The sequence below is a fragment of the Entelurus aequoreus genome, linkage group LG15, assembly GCF_033978785.1.
Source record: "Entelurus aequoreus isolate RoL-2023_Sb linkage group LG15, RoL_Eaeq_v1.1, whole genome shotgun sequence".
Taxonomy (NCBI): domain Eukaryota; kingdom Metazoa; phylum Chordata; class Actinopteri; order Syngnathiformes; family Syngnathidae; genus Entelurus; species Entelurus aequoreus.
In genome coordinates this window covers 4,646,064-4,663,710 of record NC_084745.1, presented here as the reverse complement: position 1 = coordinate 4,663,710, position 17,647 = coordinate 4,646,064, and the positions used below count along the sequence as shown (strand labels likewise).

At 35.4% G+C, this 17,647-nt stretch overlaps 1 protein-coding gene across 3 annotated transcripts in view; it reads right to left on the bottom strand.

Annotated features, from left to right (window-relative positions):
• Window positions 1-17,647, bottom strand: part of LOC133629706 (NEDD4-like E3 ubiquitin-protein ligase WWP1) — a 56,520-nt gene that overhangs the window by 12,884 nt on the left and 25,989 nt on the right. For all 3 annotated transcript variants that reach the window (XM_062020618.1, XM_062020619.1, XM_062020620.1), the window contains 7 exons: window positions 16,187-16,362; window positions 12,929-13,319; window positions 9,611-9,706; window positions 9,262-9,436; window positions 7,503-7,557; window positions 3,013-3,097; window positions 2,668-2,796 (listed from right to left, as the gene is read on the bottom strand). In XM_062020618.1, the coding sequence (XP_061876602.1) occupies window positions 2,668-2,796; window positions 3,013-3,097; window positions 7,503-7,557; window positions 9,262-9,436; window positions 9,611-9,706; window positions 12,929-13,319; window positions 16,187-16,362 (1,107 nt within the window). The remainder of the gene's footprint in view (window positions 1-2,667; window positions 2,797-3,012; window positions 3,098-7,502; window positions 7,558-9,261; window positions 9,437-9,610; window positions 9,707-12,928; window positions 13,320-16,186; window positions 16,363-17,647) is intronic.

Below are 17,647 nucleotides of genomic sequence, written 5' to 3'. Positions count from 1 at the left end.
GGGGTTCGGTGAGTCGGGCTCAGGGGTTCGGCGGAGGTCAAGACACACCCGACTCATCGTGTAAATAAAAACTTCTCCCTATCGGCGTATTACGGATACGGCAACAGCAGAAGTCAGACTGATTTGCAGGTGTGTCATTTGTTGTGAGTTTATGCACTGTGTTGGTTTTGTTGTTTGAACAAGGTGATGTTCATGCACGCTTCGTTTTGTGCACCAGTAAAAAAACATGGTAACACTTTAGTATGGGGAACATATTCACCATTAATTGGTTGCTTATTAACATGCAAATTAGTAACATATTGGCTCTTAACTAGTCATCATTAAATATTATAAACGTATCACTTTCCTCTGGTACTGTTCCCCTACCATTCAAAAAAGCAGTTATTCATCCTCTACTCAAAAGACCTAACCTCGATCCTGACCTCATGGTGAACTACCGGCCGGTGTCCCACCTTCCGTTTATCTCGAAAATTCTCAAAAAAATTGTCGCACAGCAGCTAAATGAACACTTAGCGTCTAACAATCTCTGTGAACCTTTTCAATCCGGTTTCAGGGCAAATCACTCTACGGAGACAGCCCTCACAAAAATGACTAATGATCTATTGCTAACGATGGATTCTGATGCTTCATCTATGTTGCTGCTTCTTGATCTTAGCGCCGCTTTCGATACTGTTGATCATAATATTTTATTAGAGCGTATCAAAACGCGTATTGGGATGTCAGACTTAGCCTTGTCTTGGTTTAACTCTTATCTTACTGACAGGATGCAGTGCGTCTCCCATAACAATGTGACCTCGGACTATGTTAAGGTAACGTGCAGAGTTCCCCAGGGTTCGCTTCTTGGCCCTGCACTCTTTAGTATTTACATGCTGCCGCTAGGTGACATCATACGCAAATACGGTGTTAGCTTTCACTGTTATGCTGATGACACTCAACTCTACATGCCCCTAAAGCTGACCAACACGCCGGATTGTAGTCAGCTGGAGGCGTGTCTTAATGAAATTAAACAATGGATGTCCGCTAACTTTTTGCAACTCAACGCTAAGAAAACGGAAATGCTGATTATCTGTCCTGCTCAACACCGACATCTATTTAATAATACCACCTTAACATTTGACAACCAAACAATTAAACGAGGCGACTCGGTAAAGAATCTGGGTATTATCTTCCACCCAACTCTCTCGTTTGAGTCACACATTAAGAGTGTTACTAAAACGGCCTTCTTTCATCTCCGTAATATCGCTAAAATTCGTTCCATTTTGTCCACAAGCGATGATGAGATCATTATTCATGCGTTCGTTACATCTCGTCTCGATTACTGTAACGTTTTATTTTCGGGCCTCCCTATGTCTAGCATTAAAAGATTACAGATGGTACAAAATGCGGCTGCTAGACTTTTGACAAAAACAAGAAAGTTTGATCATATTACGCCTATACTGGCTCACTTGCACTGGCTTCCTGTGCACTTAAGATGCGACTTTAAGGTTTTACTACTTACGTATAAAATACTACATGGTTTAGCTCCTGCCTATCTTGCCGATTGTATTGTACCATATGTCCCGGCAAGAAATCTGCGTTCAAAGAACTCCGGCTTATTATTGATTCCCAGAGCCCAAAAAAAGTCTGCGGGCTATAGAGCGTTTTCTATTCGGGCTCCAATACTCTGGAATGCCCTCCCGATAAAAGTTAGAGATGCTACCTCAGTAGAAGCATTTAAGTCTCATCTTAAAACTCATTTGTATACTCTAGCCTTTAAATAGACCCCCCCTTTTTAGACCAGTTGATCTGCCGTTTCTTTTCTTTTCTTTTCTACTCTGCTCCGGGGTGGACTGCTAGCCTGTTCATCGGATGGGGACATCTCTACGCTGCTGACCCGTCTCCGCTCGGGATGGTTCCTGCTGGCCCCACCATGGACTGGACTTTCGCTGATGTGTTGGACTTTCACAATATTATGTCAGACCCACTCGACATCCATTGCTTTCGGTCTCCCCTAGAGGGGGGGGTTACCCACATATGCGGTCCTCTCCAAGGTTTCTCATAGTCATTCACATTGACGTCCCACTGGGGTGAGTTTTCCTTGCCCGTATGTGGGCTCTGTACCGAGGATGTCGTTGTGGCTTGTACAGCCCTTTGAGACACTTGTGATTTAGGGCTATATAAATAAACATTGATTGATTGATTGATTGATTATTAAGTACTTATTAATGCCTTATTCGGCATGGCCTTATATAACCCTAACCCTCTAACCCTGGCCCTAACCAAATAACTCTAAATTACGTCTTTGTTGCTTAGAATATGTTCTCCATACTAAGGTGTTACCAAAAACATATAATAACTTTGTCTTGAATTTGGAAAAAAAAGGAGGGTTGGGTGAATGCGCATATGAAACTGGTGGGGTTGGGTACCTCCAACAAGGTTAAGAACCACTGCATTAGAGTGTCATTATCATGAAATGCCCCAAATGTTTATTTTGAAATGATGATTTACTACTAGTAATGTCGGAGGACATTTATCTAACTGGGGTATCCACCTGCTAAACATCATCCAGCATGTTTTCACATGTGTTCCAAGGTCACTGGGCTAAAAGAGGAGGTGCTAGAAAACATGTTCCCCTAAAAGACTCAAACTGTCCCAACATTGTAGACAGGATCTCAAAAGGTTTCTTACACAGAGGACTTTCCAGTGCGGGGGTCACTAAATGTGGTGGTTCTGGTGTTGTGATCGACAAAGTATCGAACTCCCTCCCTCGTGTAGCGGATCTCCCAACCCTCGGGTAGAGGGTCTTCATTCTGTAGCCTGAAACAGAAGATGTATAGAATAGTCAGGCATATTGCAATGACACATTGTGTTAATAAATCTGAATATTTAGTTGTCCATCAAACAAAATAATCATTCAGGAATTGTTTTATTATTGTTTGGACCTTCTTGACACATAACATTCTTCTGTTATTGATGTGTATATTTAGTCGTGTTTTAGAAGTTCCACTGAATAATCCGTTTGTCTGAGCTCACCCTTGTGTTCGGGGGTCTTCCCACTGAGTTGTCTTTGTGTTGTGGTTGACAAAATACACTCTGTCATTGGAGTCCACACGCCTCTCTGGAAATGATTCAAACATATTTTTAAATAACAATTATCTTGAAGGGGACCTGCACTTTTTTGGAATGTTGCCTATCATTGTCAATCCCTATGTGAGACATGCTTTTATTTATATGTATTCTAGTTTGTAATATACGGCTTGTATTCCATTTATTCCGCCAAAAACCACCATCAACGTTTAATATAAATGTTTTAAGTACATATGTCATGTAGTAACATTCTTAATATGTAATATATACATGATGTAAGTATATATGTCATGTAGTAACATTCATAATATGTAATATATACATGATGTAAGTATATATGTCATGTAGTAACATTCATAATATGTAATATATACATGATGTAAGTATATATGTCATGTAGTAACATTCATAATATGTAATATATACATGATGTAAGTATATATGTCATGTAGTAACATTCATAATAACATGTAATATATACATGATGTAAGTATATATGTCATGTAGTAACATTCATAATAACATGTAATATATACATGATGTAAGTATATATGTCATGTAGTAACATTCATAATGACATGTAATATATACATGATGTAAGTATATATGTCATGTAACCTTCATAATAACATGTGATATATACATGATGTAAGTATATATGTCATGTAGTAACATTCATAATATGTAATATATACATGATGTAAGTATATATGTCATGTAGTAACATTCATAATAACATGTAATATATACATGATGTAAGTATATATGTCATGTAGTAACATTCATAATAACATGTAATATATACATGATGTAAGTATATATGTCATGTAGTAACATTCATAATAACATGTAATATATACATGATGTAAGTATATATGTCATGTAGTAACATTCATAATGACATGTAATATATACATGATGTAAGTATATATGTCATGTAACCTTCATAATAACATGTGATATATACATGATGTAAGTATATATGTCATGTAGTAACATTCATAATAACATGTAATATATACATGATGTAAGTATATATGTCATGTAGTAACATTCATAATAACATGTAATATATACATGATGTAAGTATATATGTCATGTAGTAACCTTCATAATAACATGTGATATATACATGATGTAAGTATATATGTCATGTAGTAACATTCATAATAACATGTAATATATACATGATGTAAGTATATATGTCATGTAACCTTCATAATAACATGTGATATATAAATGATGTAAGTATATATGTCATGTAGTAACATTCATAATATGAAATATATACATGATGTAAGTATATATGTCATGTAGTAACATTCATAAAATGTAATATATACATGATGTAAGTATATATGTCATGTAGTAACATTCATAATAACATGTAATATATACATGATGTAAGTATATATGTCATGTAGTAACATTCATAATAACATGTAATATATACATGATGTGAGTATATATGTCATGTAGTAACATTCATAATAACATGTAATATATACATGATGTAAGTATATATGTCATGTAGTAACATTCATAATAACATGTAATATATACATGATGTAAGTATATATGTCATGTAGTAACATTCATAATAACATGTAATATATACATGATGTAAGTATATATGTCATGTAGTAACAATTATAAAATGTAATATTGACCTATTTTGATCATTTTAGGTATTATGGCGAGCATTAATTTCCCAGAGTGCATCACAACGCTCGCTAACAGTAACAAGTACTATTATAATGGCAGACTTCATGAGAGCTAACGACGACTACTTTGGGACAAATGATGATCCAGAACTTCATATTTTAGGGCCTGAATATAAGGATGATGCGTTAAAAGTTTTAGAAGCTGGGTGATCAGCAGATCGAACTATCGTGAAACACTAAGCATCATGTAGCAACAAGAAATACAAACTGAACATAACAAAACACGCACTGTACAATGTCTGCTCTCAAGACTTGTTTGACATTTGATTCTCCATATAAACGACCATTGTCTCTAAATTGAATGTCACTTCTCGGTTTATGACCACAACCTTCTACTATCCAGATAAGAGGCATGATTTATAACCTAAAATGAACTTTCACCAACTCAGAGGCAAAGCAGCAGCTCAGTATTTTAATTTCTGCAGAAGCCAGTTAACTCTCTGTGATCAAGGCGCCACTTAAAAGTAGTTAGTCGGAATTAGCGCTTATAATAACAATGTCGCTAATACTTATAGGTCACAACATGTGAATGGAGAATCATTGACACTTTTTAGAGGACTTTATGGGCGGAATAGATGACCCCCCTTAGCTTACTTGTTAGCCATCTCGTACTTGCTGTATACTACATAATAAAATGCATATGAATTTAAAAATGTGTTCTTGTCTCACATAGGGATTGACCATGATAGGCAACATTCCAAAAAAGTCCCTGCTTTGGCAGCTCGTTATTGTTCAGTGAAATAAGACAAATGTGACAAGTTGATCTCCAAACAATAGCGAATAAATGATGACGCATGTTGAAGAACCCCAACAAACCAATGTAGCACCATACAGAGGGAAGACTGTTTTCTATGTACAGTGGTACCACGGTTTTGTACGCACTCCTTTGCCAAAAGTACTCCAGTTTTGGATGAAGTTTTGGTTATGGTACAGTGTAAGATTGTGTGGGATCAAGTGCCCAAACAAAGACACCTACAGGTTGGTGACTCAGTCTGGTGATGCTATTAATATACTGCATACGACCAACTGTGTTCATAACTCCCCACCCACAAGTCTTTCTCCCCTAACTCAGTTAACCCTCTATGATATCATTACTGACTAACACAGTTAAGGCTCTGTGCTTTTTTTTTTTTATCGACTACCTCTGCAAAATCAAACTCAAAATAGAATGCAAGTTGTAAGTGCCAGCACTTTGATAAAGTAGGTGAGAAACTATTGAATTCAAGACAAAACTTGTAGCTACTATACTACTAAAGGTGGTGCTCCTCTCATCACTGTCTTTGCCAACAAGAGTCTTCAATAAAAAGTGATGTTAAATGTACATCCATGTATTTTCTACTGTTTGATGCAGGTAAAACTAAGGATGTTCTGCGGTTCAGGGGCCGTACTTATCAAGCTTCTTAGAGTGCCATTTTACACTTAAGTCCTGAAAATTTGCGAAATTTAGTCCTACCCTCAAACTTAAGAATAAAAGCTTTTTATCAACGTTCTTAAGTCTAAGAATCACTCCTACTCTCCACGATATTTAAGAGACCTTCAGAGGTGTCTTAAGTGGTTAGGAGTTGCCAGCAGGGGATGGCACTGAGGCGAGAGAGACGTGCGCCAATGTTCATCTTTGTTTGATGACGAGCAACTGATCAAACCGTATCGTTTAGACAGAGCAGGTATTATTTTTGTCACAGATTTAATAATTTTCGATTCCTTGTTGATTTCTGCATGTGGCTGCAGTGGGCTAGTATATATAGAGCCACCCACACCAGTGTCAAATTAGTTGCCTAATTAATGAATTGGAAAGAAAATGTTATGAGAGTAGCGTATGTGCGTGTGTGTGACCCTTTAATAGGTGACAGCATGTGAGGTGAGTGACGTCAGTGAGTGTGTGGGCGAGAGAAGAGAGGGAGCGGTATTGTGAGTGCGAGCGGGGACTAGTTTGTTTTGTGTTGGATTGGCTGTGTGCAAGCAATCAATAAAGCAAGATTTGCAACTAATCGCCGGACTCATCATTCACTCTAAAGTCGTCCGCTGTGGAGACCCACTGCCGGGTAAAGTGAAGGGTGTTGCCCCGAGCATACATCCTGGAGAAGTGTCTCCCCTGCCTCTTTGTTACGGTCTGGGAGCAGGAAGCAGGAAAGGTGCAACAAAAAGGAAACATTTATTTTTGATTCATTGCCAATATTGTTTGTTTGTTTTGTATTATTTTGTAGTTTATTGTCCAAATATACACTCCCATTGTCCACTTCAATATTTCTAAGATATTTCTTTATTCTTAGACAAGTGATTCCCTTCCGTGATTGGTCATTTCTATGGACACAGAAATGACGTCACCTAAAATTGCGTTTACGGCACATAGTAATGTCGTAATTCAGCTCTGAGTGTGACACTTAAGATTCAGTCCTACACTTCGCTGAAAGTGTGAGTAAGACGCTTGATAACTAACTTTTAAGTGCAGCTTTCAGCGAAGAATTTATTTACTCTTAAGTCAACTCTTAGCAGACTTCTTAGGAGTCATTCTAAGAAGCTTGATAAGTACGGCCCCTGATGTTTGAGTGTCTGTCATGCATTAGTGAGAGTTGCAGTATTTCTCACGGGTAAAAAATTGCTTCGATTTTGTAGGATTCTGCTTGGTCGGAGCTTTTGGAACGTACTGCTAATGAAAACCAAAGTACCACAGTATCAATGGAAGCGAGACTGAGAAACAGAGCATGAACTTACCCCAACCAGGAGGTAGCGGGCCAAGAGGATCATTCTCAGCAGACATCATTGAGGCCTGAAAATAAGAGGTGTAAATAGACTGTTTAGAAACATCACAATTATTGAAATATTGTATATGTTGCCGTCAACGTTAACTCTGTGGTTGGTTCCTCTAGCGGTCTTTACATTTAGGATAATCATGCTTTGGGTGGATGACGTCACAGCGAGAATGAAAAACTTGAAGCGTTGCAAAGCTCACACGATAACCAAATAAACTTGCAGACAGTAAATTTGCAAGTTTGAGTGCAAGTAGTTTACTGAAGGTACCAAAATAAATCATTTCAAGTGTAAAAGTAACAGGAGGGCTCTGGAATACTTCTAAATACCAATAATCAGTCTTGTTTTACAATGCACATTTCTGTTCAACGTGACACATACATAACTATTTATCTTGCCTCGAGGGGGACAAGCGGTAGAGAATGGATGGATCTAAACCGGGGGTGTCCAAACTTTTTCACTTGGGGGCCAAATCAGACTAAAAAAAATTTTTTAGTTGAGGGCCAAAAACCGACATCATGTACAGTAACAAAATAAATACAGACATATATATACACACACACACACACATACCTATATGCAGTATATGTGCGTGCATTTGTGTGTGAATGTGTCTTTGTTGTGTGCATGTATATGTATATTTATCATATATATATATATACACACACACTATATATATACACACATACATATATATGTATATACTTGTATACATACACACACATACATGTATGTACACACGTATACACACACACACACATATATATATGTGTATATACACTTGTATATATACACATACATACATACATGTATACAAGTATATACACACACACATATATGTATATAAATATATGTATGTATATATGTATGTGTGTGTGTATGTATATATATATATATATATATATATATATATATATATATATATATATATATATATACACACACACACTACCGTTCAAAAGTTTGGGGTCACATTAAAATATCCTTATTTTTCAATGAAGATAACTTTAAAGTAGTCTTAACTTGAAAGAAATACACTCTATACATTGCTAATGTGGTAAATGACTATTCTAGCTGCAAATGTCTGCTTTTTGGTGCAATATCTACATAGGTGTATAGAGGCCCATTTCCAGCAACTATCACTCCAGTGTTCTAATGGTACAATGTGTTTGCTCATTGGCTCAGAAGGCTAATTGATGATTAGAAAACCCTTGTGCAATCATGTTCACACATCTGAAAACAGTTTAGCTCGTTACAGAAGCTACAAAACTGACCTTCCTTTGAGCAGATTGAGTTTCTGGAGCATCACATTTGTGGGGTGAATTAAACGCTCAAAATGGCCAGAAAAAGAGAACTTTCATCTGAAACTCCACAGTCTATTCTTGTTCTTAGAAATGAAGGCTATTCCACTAAATTGTTTGGGTGACCCCAAACTTTTGAACGGTAGTATATATATATATATATATATATATATATATATATATATATATATATATATATAAACCTGCAATACAGTTACAAAGAGAGGAAATAACTCTCCTTATATTTTTTTTATACATGCAGTATGTTTAAATCTGTTGAAATGCAGGTGTGTAACATTGTGGTCCACAGGCACAATATTCTGAGAGTTGCATTGCAAATAATTCTGTTTAAATGGAGTAGACAGATTCAATAAAAGCTGGAACTATAGAAAATGTATGGAGACAAAAGAAGATCGTCTTACAGAATAGAGGTATCTCTGGTTAAACTGCTGCATAGCTCCCTGCAGCTGGCTGCGCTGACTTTGCCACTGCTCAAAATTTCGGACCGACTCCATAGTGGGGCGCTGCCACGTGGTGGTGCGTGTGTTGTGGTCCACGTAGTAGATCCTGCCCCGGTCATCCACTCGACGCTCCCATCTAATGGGGAGAGGGACTTAGAATCAGTGCATCATTTCTTTCACTACATGTGTTCCTTGCTGATGTTGTATAACCTGAATATGAGTTCACATGTGTGGACATTGATGCAATTCAATGAGAAATGTAAAAACCTGGCTGAGGCCAAAAGGAGGCAACAAAAAGATGCAGACTCACCCTGGTGGCAGAGGCTGTGGTCTTTCCCAGGTAGTAGTCCTGGTGTTGTGGTCTACATAGTATGTTCGCCCATGTGGGTCTTTCCTCTGCTCCCACCTTAGGAGCACAACAGTATCATCAATCTGTCATGCAAACAACAAGATAGCAAAACAGTGTTACTGTTCAAACATGCAACCTTATTTGGTGAAAATATGCATGATTTCTTTCTTCTTTCTGACTTACATAATGTCTTACATAATGTCACCTGGTTGGATATATATTTTTCAACACCGCTATTTGTGGGGCTTGTCTTCTCAAACTAAATGGTAAATGGTAAATGGGTTGTACTTGTTTAGCGCTTTTCTACCTCTACTTCATTTTCAGACCAGTAAGAGGTGATGAAAGCATCACGACCGCACTATGGCTATCATCAGGCCGACATTCTAAAATGTTTCTGTAACAGCCTTTTTGGGGGAAATTGAAAGTGTAAAATGCCAGATTATCTCATAAAAAATGTGTATGCAAATGCCGTATTAAAATTTTAAAAAAATCAGTATGTAAATGCAGTATTAAAACTGTAAAAAAAATCAGTATGTAAATGCTGTATTAAAACTGTAAAAAAAAATCAGTATGTAAATGCAGTATTAAAACTGTAAAAAAATTTGTATGTAAATGCAGTATTAAAAGTGTAAAAAAATCAGTATGTAAATGCAGTATTAAAACAAAAAAAAATCAGTATGTAAATGCAGTATTAAAACTGTAAAAAAAAATCAGTATGTAAATGCAGTATTAAAAGTGTAAAAAAATTTGTATGTAAATGCAGTATTAAAAGTGTAAAAAAATCTGTATGTAAAAGCAGTATTAAAACTAAAAAAAATCAGTATGTAAATGCAGTATTAAAACTGTAAAAAAAATCAGTATGTAAATGCAGTATTAAAAGTGTAAAAAAATCAGTATGGAGATGCAGTATTAAAACTAACACAATCAGTATGTAAATGCAGTATTACAAGTGTAAAAAAATCAGTATGTAAATGCAGTATTAAAACTGTAAAAAAATCAGTATATAAGGGCTGTATTAAAACTGTAAAAAAATCAGTATGTAAATGCAGTATTAAAAGTGTAAAAAAAAATGTAAATGCAGTATTAAAACTGTACAAAAAAATCAGTATGTAAATGCAGTATTAAAAGTGTAAAAAACAAGGTATGTAAATGCAGTATTAAAAGTGTAAAAAAATCAGTATGTAAATGCAGTATTAAAAGTGTAAAAATATCAGTATGTAAATGCAGTATTAAAAGTGTAAAAAAAAGGTATGTAAATGCAGTATTAAAACTGTAAAAAAAAAACAGTATGTCAATGCAGTATTAAAACTGTAAAAAAATCAGTATGTAAAAGCAGTATTAAAACTGTACAAAAAAATCAGTATGTAAATGCAGTATTAAGTGTAAAAAAATCAGTATGTAAATGCAGTATTAAAACTGTACAAAAAAATCAGTATGTAATTGCAGTGTTAAAACTGTAAATAAAATCAGTATGTAAATGCAGTATTAAAAGTGTAAAAAAATCAGTATGTAAATGCAGTATTAAAACTAACACAATCAGTATATAAATGCAGTATTAAAACTGTAAAAAAATCAGTATATAAATGCAGTATTAAAACTGTAAAAAATCAGTATGTAAATGCAGTATTAAGTGTAAAAAAAATCAGTATGTAAATGCAGTATTAAAAGTGTAAAAAAAGGTATGTAAATGCAGTATTAAAACTGTACAAAAAAAATCAGCATGTAAATGCAGTATTAAAACTGTAAAAAAAATCAGTATGTAAATGCAGTATTAAGTGTAAAAAAATCAGTATGTAAATGCAGTATTAAAACTGTAAAAAAAAATCAGTATGTCAATGCAGTATTAAAACTGTAAAAAAATCAGTATGTAAATGCAGTATTAAAACTGTAAAAAAATCAGTTTGTAAAAGCAGTATTAAAACTGTACAAAAAAATCAGTATGTAAATGCAGTATTAAGTGTAAAAAAATCAGTATGTAAATGCAGTATTAAAACTGTACAAAAAATCAGTATGTAATTGCAGTGTTAAAACTGTAAATAAAATCAGTATGTAAATGCAGTATTAAGTGTAAAAAAAACAGTATGTAAATGCAGTGTTAAGTGTAAAAAAATCAGTATGTAAATGCAGTATTAAAAGTGTAAAAAAATCAGTATGTAAATGCAGTATTAAAAGTGTAAAAAAATCAGTATGTAAATGCAGTATTAAAACTAACACAATCAGTATGTAAATGCAGTATTAAAACTGTAAAAAAATCAGTATGTAAATGCAGTATTAAAACTGTAAAAAAATCAGTATATAAATGCAGTATTAAAACTGTAAAAAAAAACAGTATGTAAATGCAGTATTAAGTGTAAAAAAATCAGTATGTAAATGCAGTATTAAAAGTGTAAAAAAAAGGTATGTAAATGCAGTATTAAGTGTAAAAAAATCAGTATGTAAATGCAGTATTAAAGGTGTAAAAAAAAAGGTATGTAAATGCAGTATTAAAACTGTACAAAAAAATCAGTATGTAAATGCAGTGTTAAAAGTGTAAAAAAATCAGTATGTAAATGCAGTATTAAAAGTGTAAAAAAATCAGTATGTAAATGCAGTATTAAAAGTGTAAAAAAAAGGTATGTAAATGCAGTATTAAGTGTAAAAAAAGGTATGTAAATGCAGTATTAAAACTGTAAAAAAAAAAATCAGTATGTCAATGCAGTATTAAAACTGTAAAAAAATCAGTATGTAAATGCAGTATTAAAACTGTAAAAAAAAATCAGTATGTAAAAGCAGTATTAAAACTGTACAAAAAAATCAGTATGTAAATGCAGTATTAAGTGTAAAAAAATCAGTATGTAAATGCAGTGTTAAAACTGTACAAAAAATCAGTATGTAAATGCAGTATTAAAAGTGTAAAAAAATCAGTATGTAAATGCAGTATTAAAAGTGTAAAAAAATCAGTATGTAAATGCAGTATTAAAAGTGCAAAAAAATCAGTATGTAAATGCAGTATTAAAACTGTACAAAAAATCAGTATGTAAATGCTGTATTAAAACTGTACAAAAAATCAGTATGTAAATGCAGTATTAAAACTGTACAAAAAATCAGTATGTATATGCAGTATTAAAAGTGTAAAAAAAAATCAGTATGTAAATGCAGTATTAAAACTGTACAAAAAATCAGTATGTAAATGCAGTATTAAAAAAATTTCAGGGATTTACTGTTTATTTTTAGATCCTTCTGTATGTTTTACTATTGTCATCATGAAGACCCCTGTTCAGGTGTGAATGTTATTTTTACCCAGGTGGAAGAGGGTCTGAGGCCCCGCCTGCAGGCACCTGTTGTCTGGGTTTGGCTCCATCAGTAGCAGCGCTGCTGCTGCTCTCACTGGCTGCAGACACATTTGTGTCTCCCACTGCTGGGGGGGAGGACAAAGACGAGGACGTTGCTGAGGTTGTGCCACCCTGTGCTGGGGAGGAGGAGGCATCACTCGCAGCCACAGCCTCATCAGTCGGCCTCACTGCGGAACAGGAGGATGCAGCCCGTGTGCGGCTCGACTGCTGCTGAGATGTGACGTCTGGTGGCGTCTCAGAGTCCGGCTGGGGGGCGTCTGGGGTGCAGTCCTCCTGGTATTCTGAGTGAGTTGTATCACATGATGACCCACGGGCAGCGTCACAGGTCTCTCCGTTAACTGCAGAACACATGTCATAAGTACACAAAAAGACAACAATAATATGCTAATGCTCATGCTTGATGTTACAAAAGTTTGTTTGTGTAATCCAATAAATAGAGAATTCATTGCAATCCAGTTTTCTTGGCACACCTGGGCCATTTCAAGTCTGCTCTTAGAATGGACCAAGTCAGAGTAAGCTGTTTGTGTGAAGCACGGAAAGATACACTGCGCCTGCACGATTCATCCACATTCATTAGTGCAATTATGTGACCACAAGACGCTGACCTATTTTGTTTGCCCCGGCATTTGAGTGATAGACATGTTTGCCAATCAGAAATGTTGAGCGTCGCGTTTCCTCCTGGCTATAAACAGGAGATCTCCCTCGGTGCATCACTTTCAGCACCTGAGCGCATTTGTTTAACAGAGGAACTAACTGAACGCAGTGAGCCCTCTTTTCAGTCATCCACAATCTTTGTCTCGGTGGGCGTAGAGCGCCTCAGCGAGACCGCACCCACAGGGAGCCTCGCGACTCGCCAGTGACAAGTTCCGCAATGTAACAAAAATGGGGAGGAAATCAATGGTCACATTTCAGCTTCAAATCAGATGGGCAATATGAGCCCATCAACATGGACGAACGAGCAACAATGGCCTAGTCACCAGCCTTGGCGTCACTATGGACAGCAATTTTAAACTTGACAAACAAGTCAATGGCGTTTTAAAATCATGTTTTTATCATCTTCGTCTTTTAGCAAAGGTAAAACCGTTTGTATCTTTTAACCTTTTTGAACAAGTGGTGCATGCTTTTAGTTCAAGGGGCCTGGACTACTGCAATGCACTTTATGCTAGCATTAGCCAAAAAGCTCTCTCCCGGTTGCAGTTAGTCCAGAACGCGGCAGCACGACTTTTAACAGGCCAGGAAACGCGAGCATATAACCCCAATTCTTGAGACTTTGCACTGGCTCCCTGTTCATTTTAGAATTGATTTTAAAATCTTGCGGTTTGCTTTTAAAGCTCTGCATGGACTGGCACCTCATGATATCTCGGACCTCATCCAAATTTACACTCCTCCGCGCGCTCTGAGGTCCGAGAGCCAGCTCCAGCTCGTGGTGCCCAAGAACAGACTTAAAAACCAGGGGAGACAGGGTCTTCTCTGTGGTCGGCCCTAAGCTCTGGAACTCTCTGCCCCTCCATGTTCCAACTGCTCCCACAGTGGAGTGTTTTAAGTCTCGTCTTGAGACCCACTTTTATTCTCTGGCTTTTAACACTACGTGAGTTGTGTGGTCCTCTGTGTTTTTAAAATTTTGATTTCTATTTATTGTTCTAATTGGTTTTACCCTTTAAAATCATTTTTAATCATATTTATTTTTATATTTATACATTTTTTGTTTTTATTCAGTCATTGGTGGAGCTAAGGATAATATTTGAATATTGTTTTTAATATTGTTGTGCAGTACTTTGTAAACATTTTTGTTGTTTAAATGTGCTATACAAATAAAGTGGATGGGATTGGATTGGATAATGGCAACAAACTAAAAGACAACGTCCAACCTAGTTTTTCCAGCTGGGGAAAAATAAAGCACTTTAAGATGTTCAATATTTATTCAAGTTACATTTTTGCTTTGAAAAATTAGTCAATTTAATTTTTTGTGTCTATTTTTTTTACCTGCCAATTACAGTACAACGGTCAACAATTCTACAGTAATGAGAAATAAAAGGTTATACTTTTTTAAATGGTTACATTATTATTATATATTATGATTACATTATAAACACTGTATAGCTTTTATCGGTTATTTATGTTTAAAGAGCATGACGTAGAAAAAAGCTCTGAGTCTGTCTGCATAAAGACATAAAAGTAAATTATTGTACATTGTTTTTAATGTGTGGCACTTTGAGACAAGAATATGTTAAGTCTTATAGTAACTAGGGATGTCCGATAATGGCTTTTTGCCGATATCCGATATTCCGATATTGTCCAACTCTTTAATTACCGATACCGATATCAACCGTTATATGCAGTCGTGGAATTAACACATTATTATGCCTAATTTGGACAACCAGGTATGGTGAAGATAAGGTACTTTTTAAAAAAATTAGTAAAATAAGATAAATAAATTAAAAACATTTTCTTGAATAAAAAAGAAAGTACAACAATATAAAAACAGTTACATAGAAACTAGTAATGAATGAAAAGTAGTAAAATTAACTGTTAAAGGTTAGTACTACTACACTTGTGATTTAGGGCTATATAAATAAACATTGATTGATTGATTGATTGATACTATTAGTGGAGCAGCAGCACGCACAATCATGTGTGCTTACGGACTGTATCCCTTGCAGACTGTATTGATATAAATTGATATATAATGTAGGAAGCAGAATATTAATAACAGAAAGAAACAACCCTTTTGTGTGAATGAGTGTAAATGGGGGAGGGAGGTTTTTTGGGTTGGTGCACTAATTGTAAGTGTATCTTGTGTTTTTTATGTTGATTTAATAAAAAAAAACAAAAAAAAAACAAAAACAAAAAAAAACCGATACCGATAATAAAAAAACCGATACCGATAATTTCCGATATTACATTTTAACGCATATATCGGCCGATATTATCGGACATCTCTAATAGTAACATGTCTTCCTTCACTCCCTATTTTTGCAGTTGTATGCATTTATTTGTATAAAATATAAGAATGGCAAATTAAATTGCAATTTTAGAGAGAAAAGTCACAATTAGGTTTTTTCTCATAATCAAGTACACACGGTGGTGTACTCAGTAAATACAAATGATTACTACAGATAGCACATATTTAAGCTATTAAATAGCAAGATGAAAAGTGTATGATATACTTGATGTACAGTATTGAACAAATGAAGTACCTACTCACCAGTCCGACTCGCTACATCAGCGTTTGAGGGTGGGTGGCTGGAGTCGTGTGTGACGTCGCCGTTGACGACGGGACCGGAGGACGGGCTGCAGGAAATGGAAGGCACCTGACTTTCCCCTCCATTAGACGGTGAACAGGAGTCTGAGCGCAGGCCCGAGTCCGTCCCATTCACTGTGCTGGAGGTGGAAACATGAATCCTCATCACCACCATGTCATCTCTTCTTCTTCAGTCACTTTTGTTACGACACTGACAGTGGAAAGCCTTTCAAATCAATACTCTGGAGTTGATGGTTGTGCACATTACCGACTTTGGCCAGAGAAAAAAGGAGAAGAGATAAAGAATTTGACAATTTAAAAGGCTGCATCTTGTTAGTAATAAAAAGGGATCGCTGTAGTCTACTACGAAATAATAAAGGATATTTGCTTCTATGCTGAAACTCCTTTTTTGTTGCCTGAACCACCCTTCTTCTTTTCTTTTTATTGATTTTGACTAGAGATGTCCGATAATATCGGTCTGCCGATATTATCAGCCGATAAATGCGTTAAAATGTAATATCGGAAATTATCGGTATCTGTTTTTTTATTATCAGTATCGGGTTTATTAAATCCACATAAAAAACACAAGATACACTTACAATTAGTGCACCAACCCAAAAAACCTCCCTCCCCCATTTACACTCATTCACACAAAAGGGTTGTTTCTTTCTGTAATTAATATTCTGCTTCCTACATTATATATCAATATATATCAATACAGTCTGCAAGGGATACAGTCCGTAAGCACACATGATTGTGTGTGCTGCTGCTCCACTAATAGTACTAACCTTTAACAGTTAATTTTACAAATTTTCATTCATTACTAGTTTCTATGTAACTGTTTTTATATTGTTTTACTTTCTTTTTTATTCAAGAAAATGATTTTAATTTATTTATCTTATTTTATTTGATTCATTTTTCTAAAAAGTACCTTATCTTCACCATACCTGGTTGTCCAAATTAGGCATAATAATGTGTTAATTCCACGACTGCATATATCGGTATCGGTTGATATCGGTATCGGTAATTAAAGAGTTGGACAATATCGGCATATCGGATATCAGCAAAAAGCCATTATCGGACATCCCTAATTTTGACATAATCACCAATCCACTTTTGCAAAATATGCACGCAGTAAAGATAAGGTTACCAATACTACAACACATGTCCACACAGAATGAGCACTTTGTCACAGATAGGACCTCTTGCAACAGTTACAGTAGAGGGCGCAAATTGTTGTAAACATTCAATCCTGCCCATCTTTTACAACATAATGCCAAACTACAAGCGTACGTGACACCAGTGATGGGCAGTAGCAAGCTAGACTTAGACTTCAACAAACTTTATAGATCCACAAGGGAAAGCTACGTAGTTTAACTACATTTTGCAGTAGCTTAGCTATGTTTTTAACGAGTAGCTTTTCCT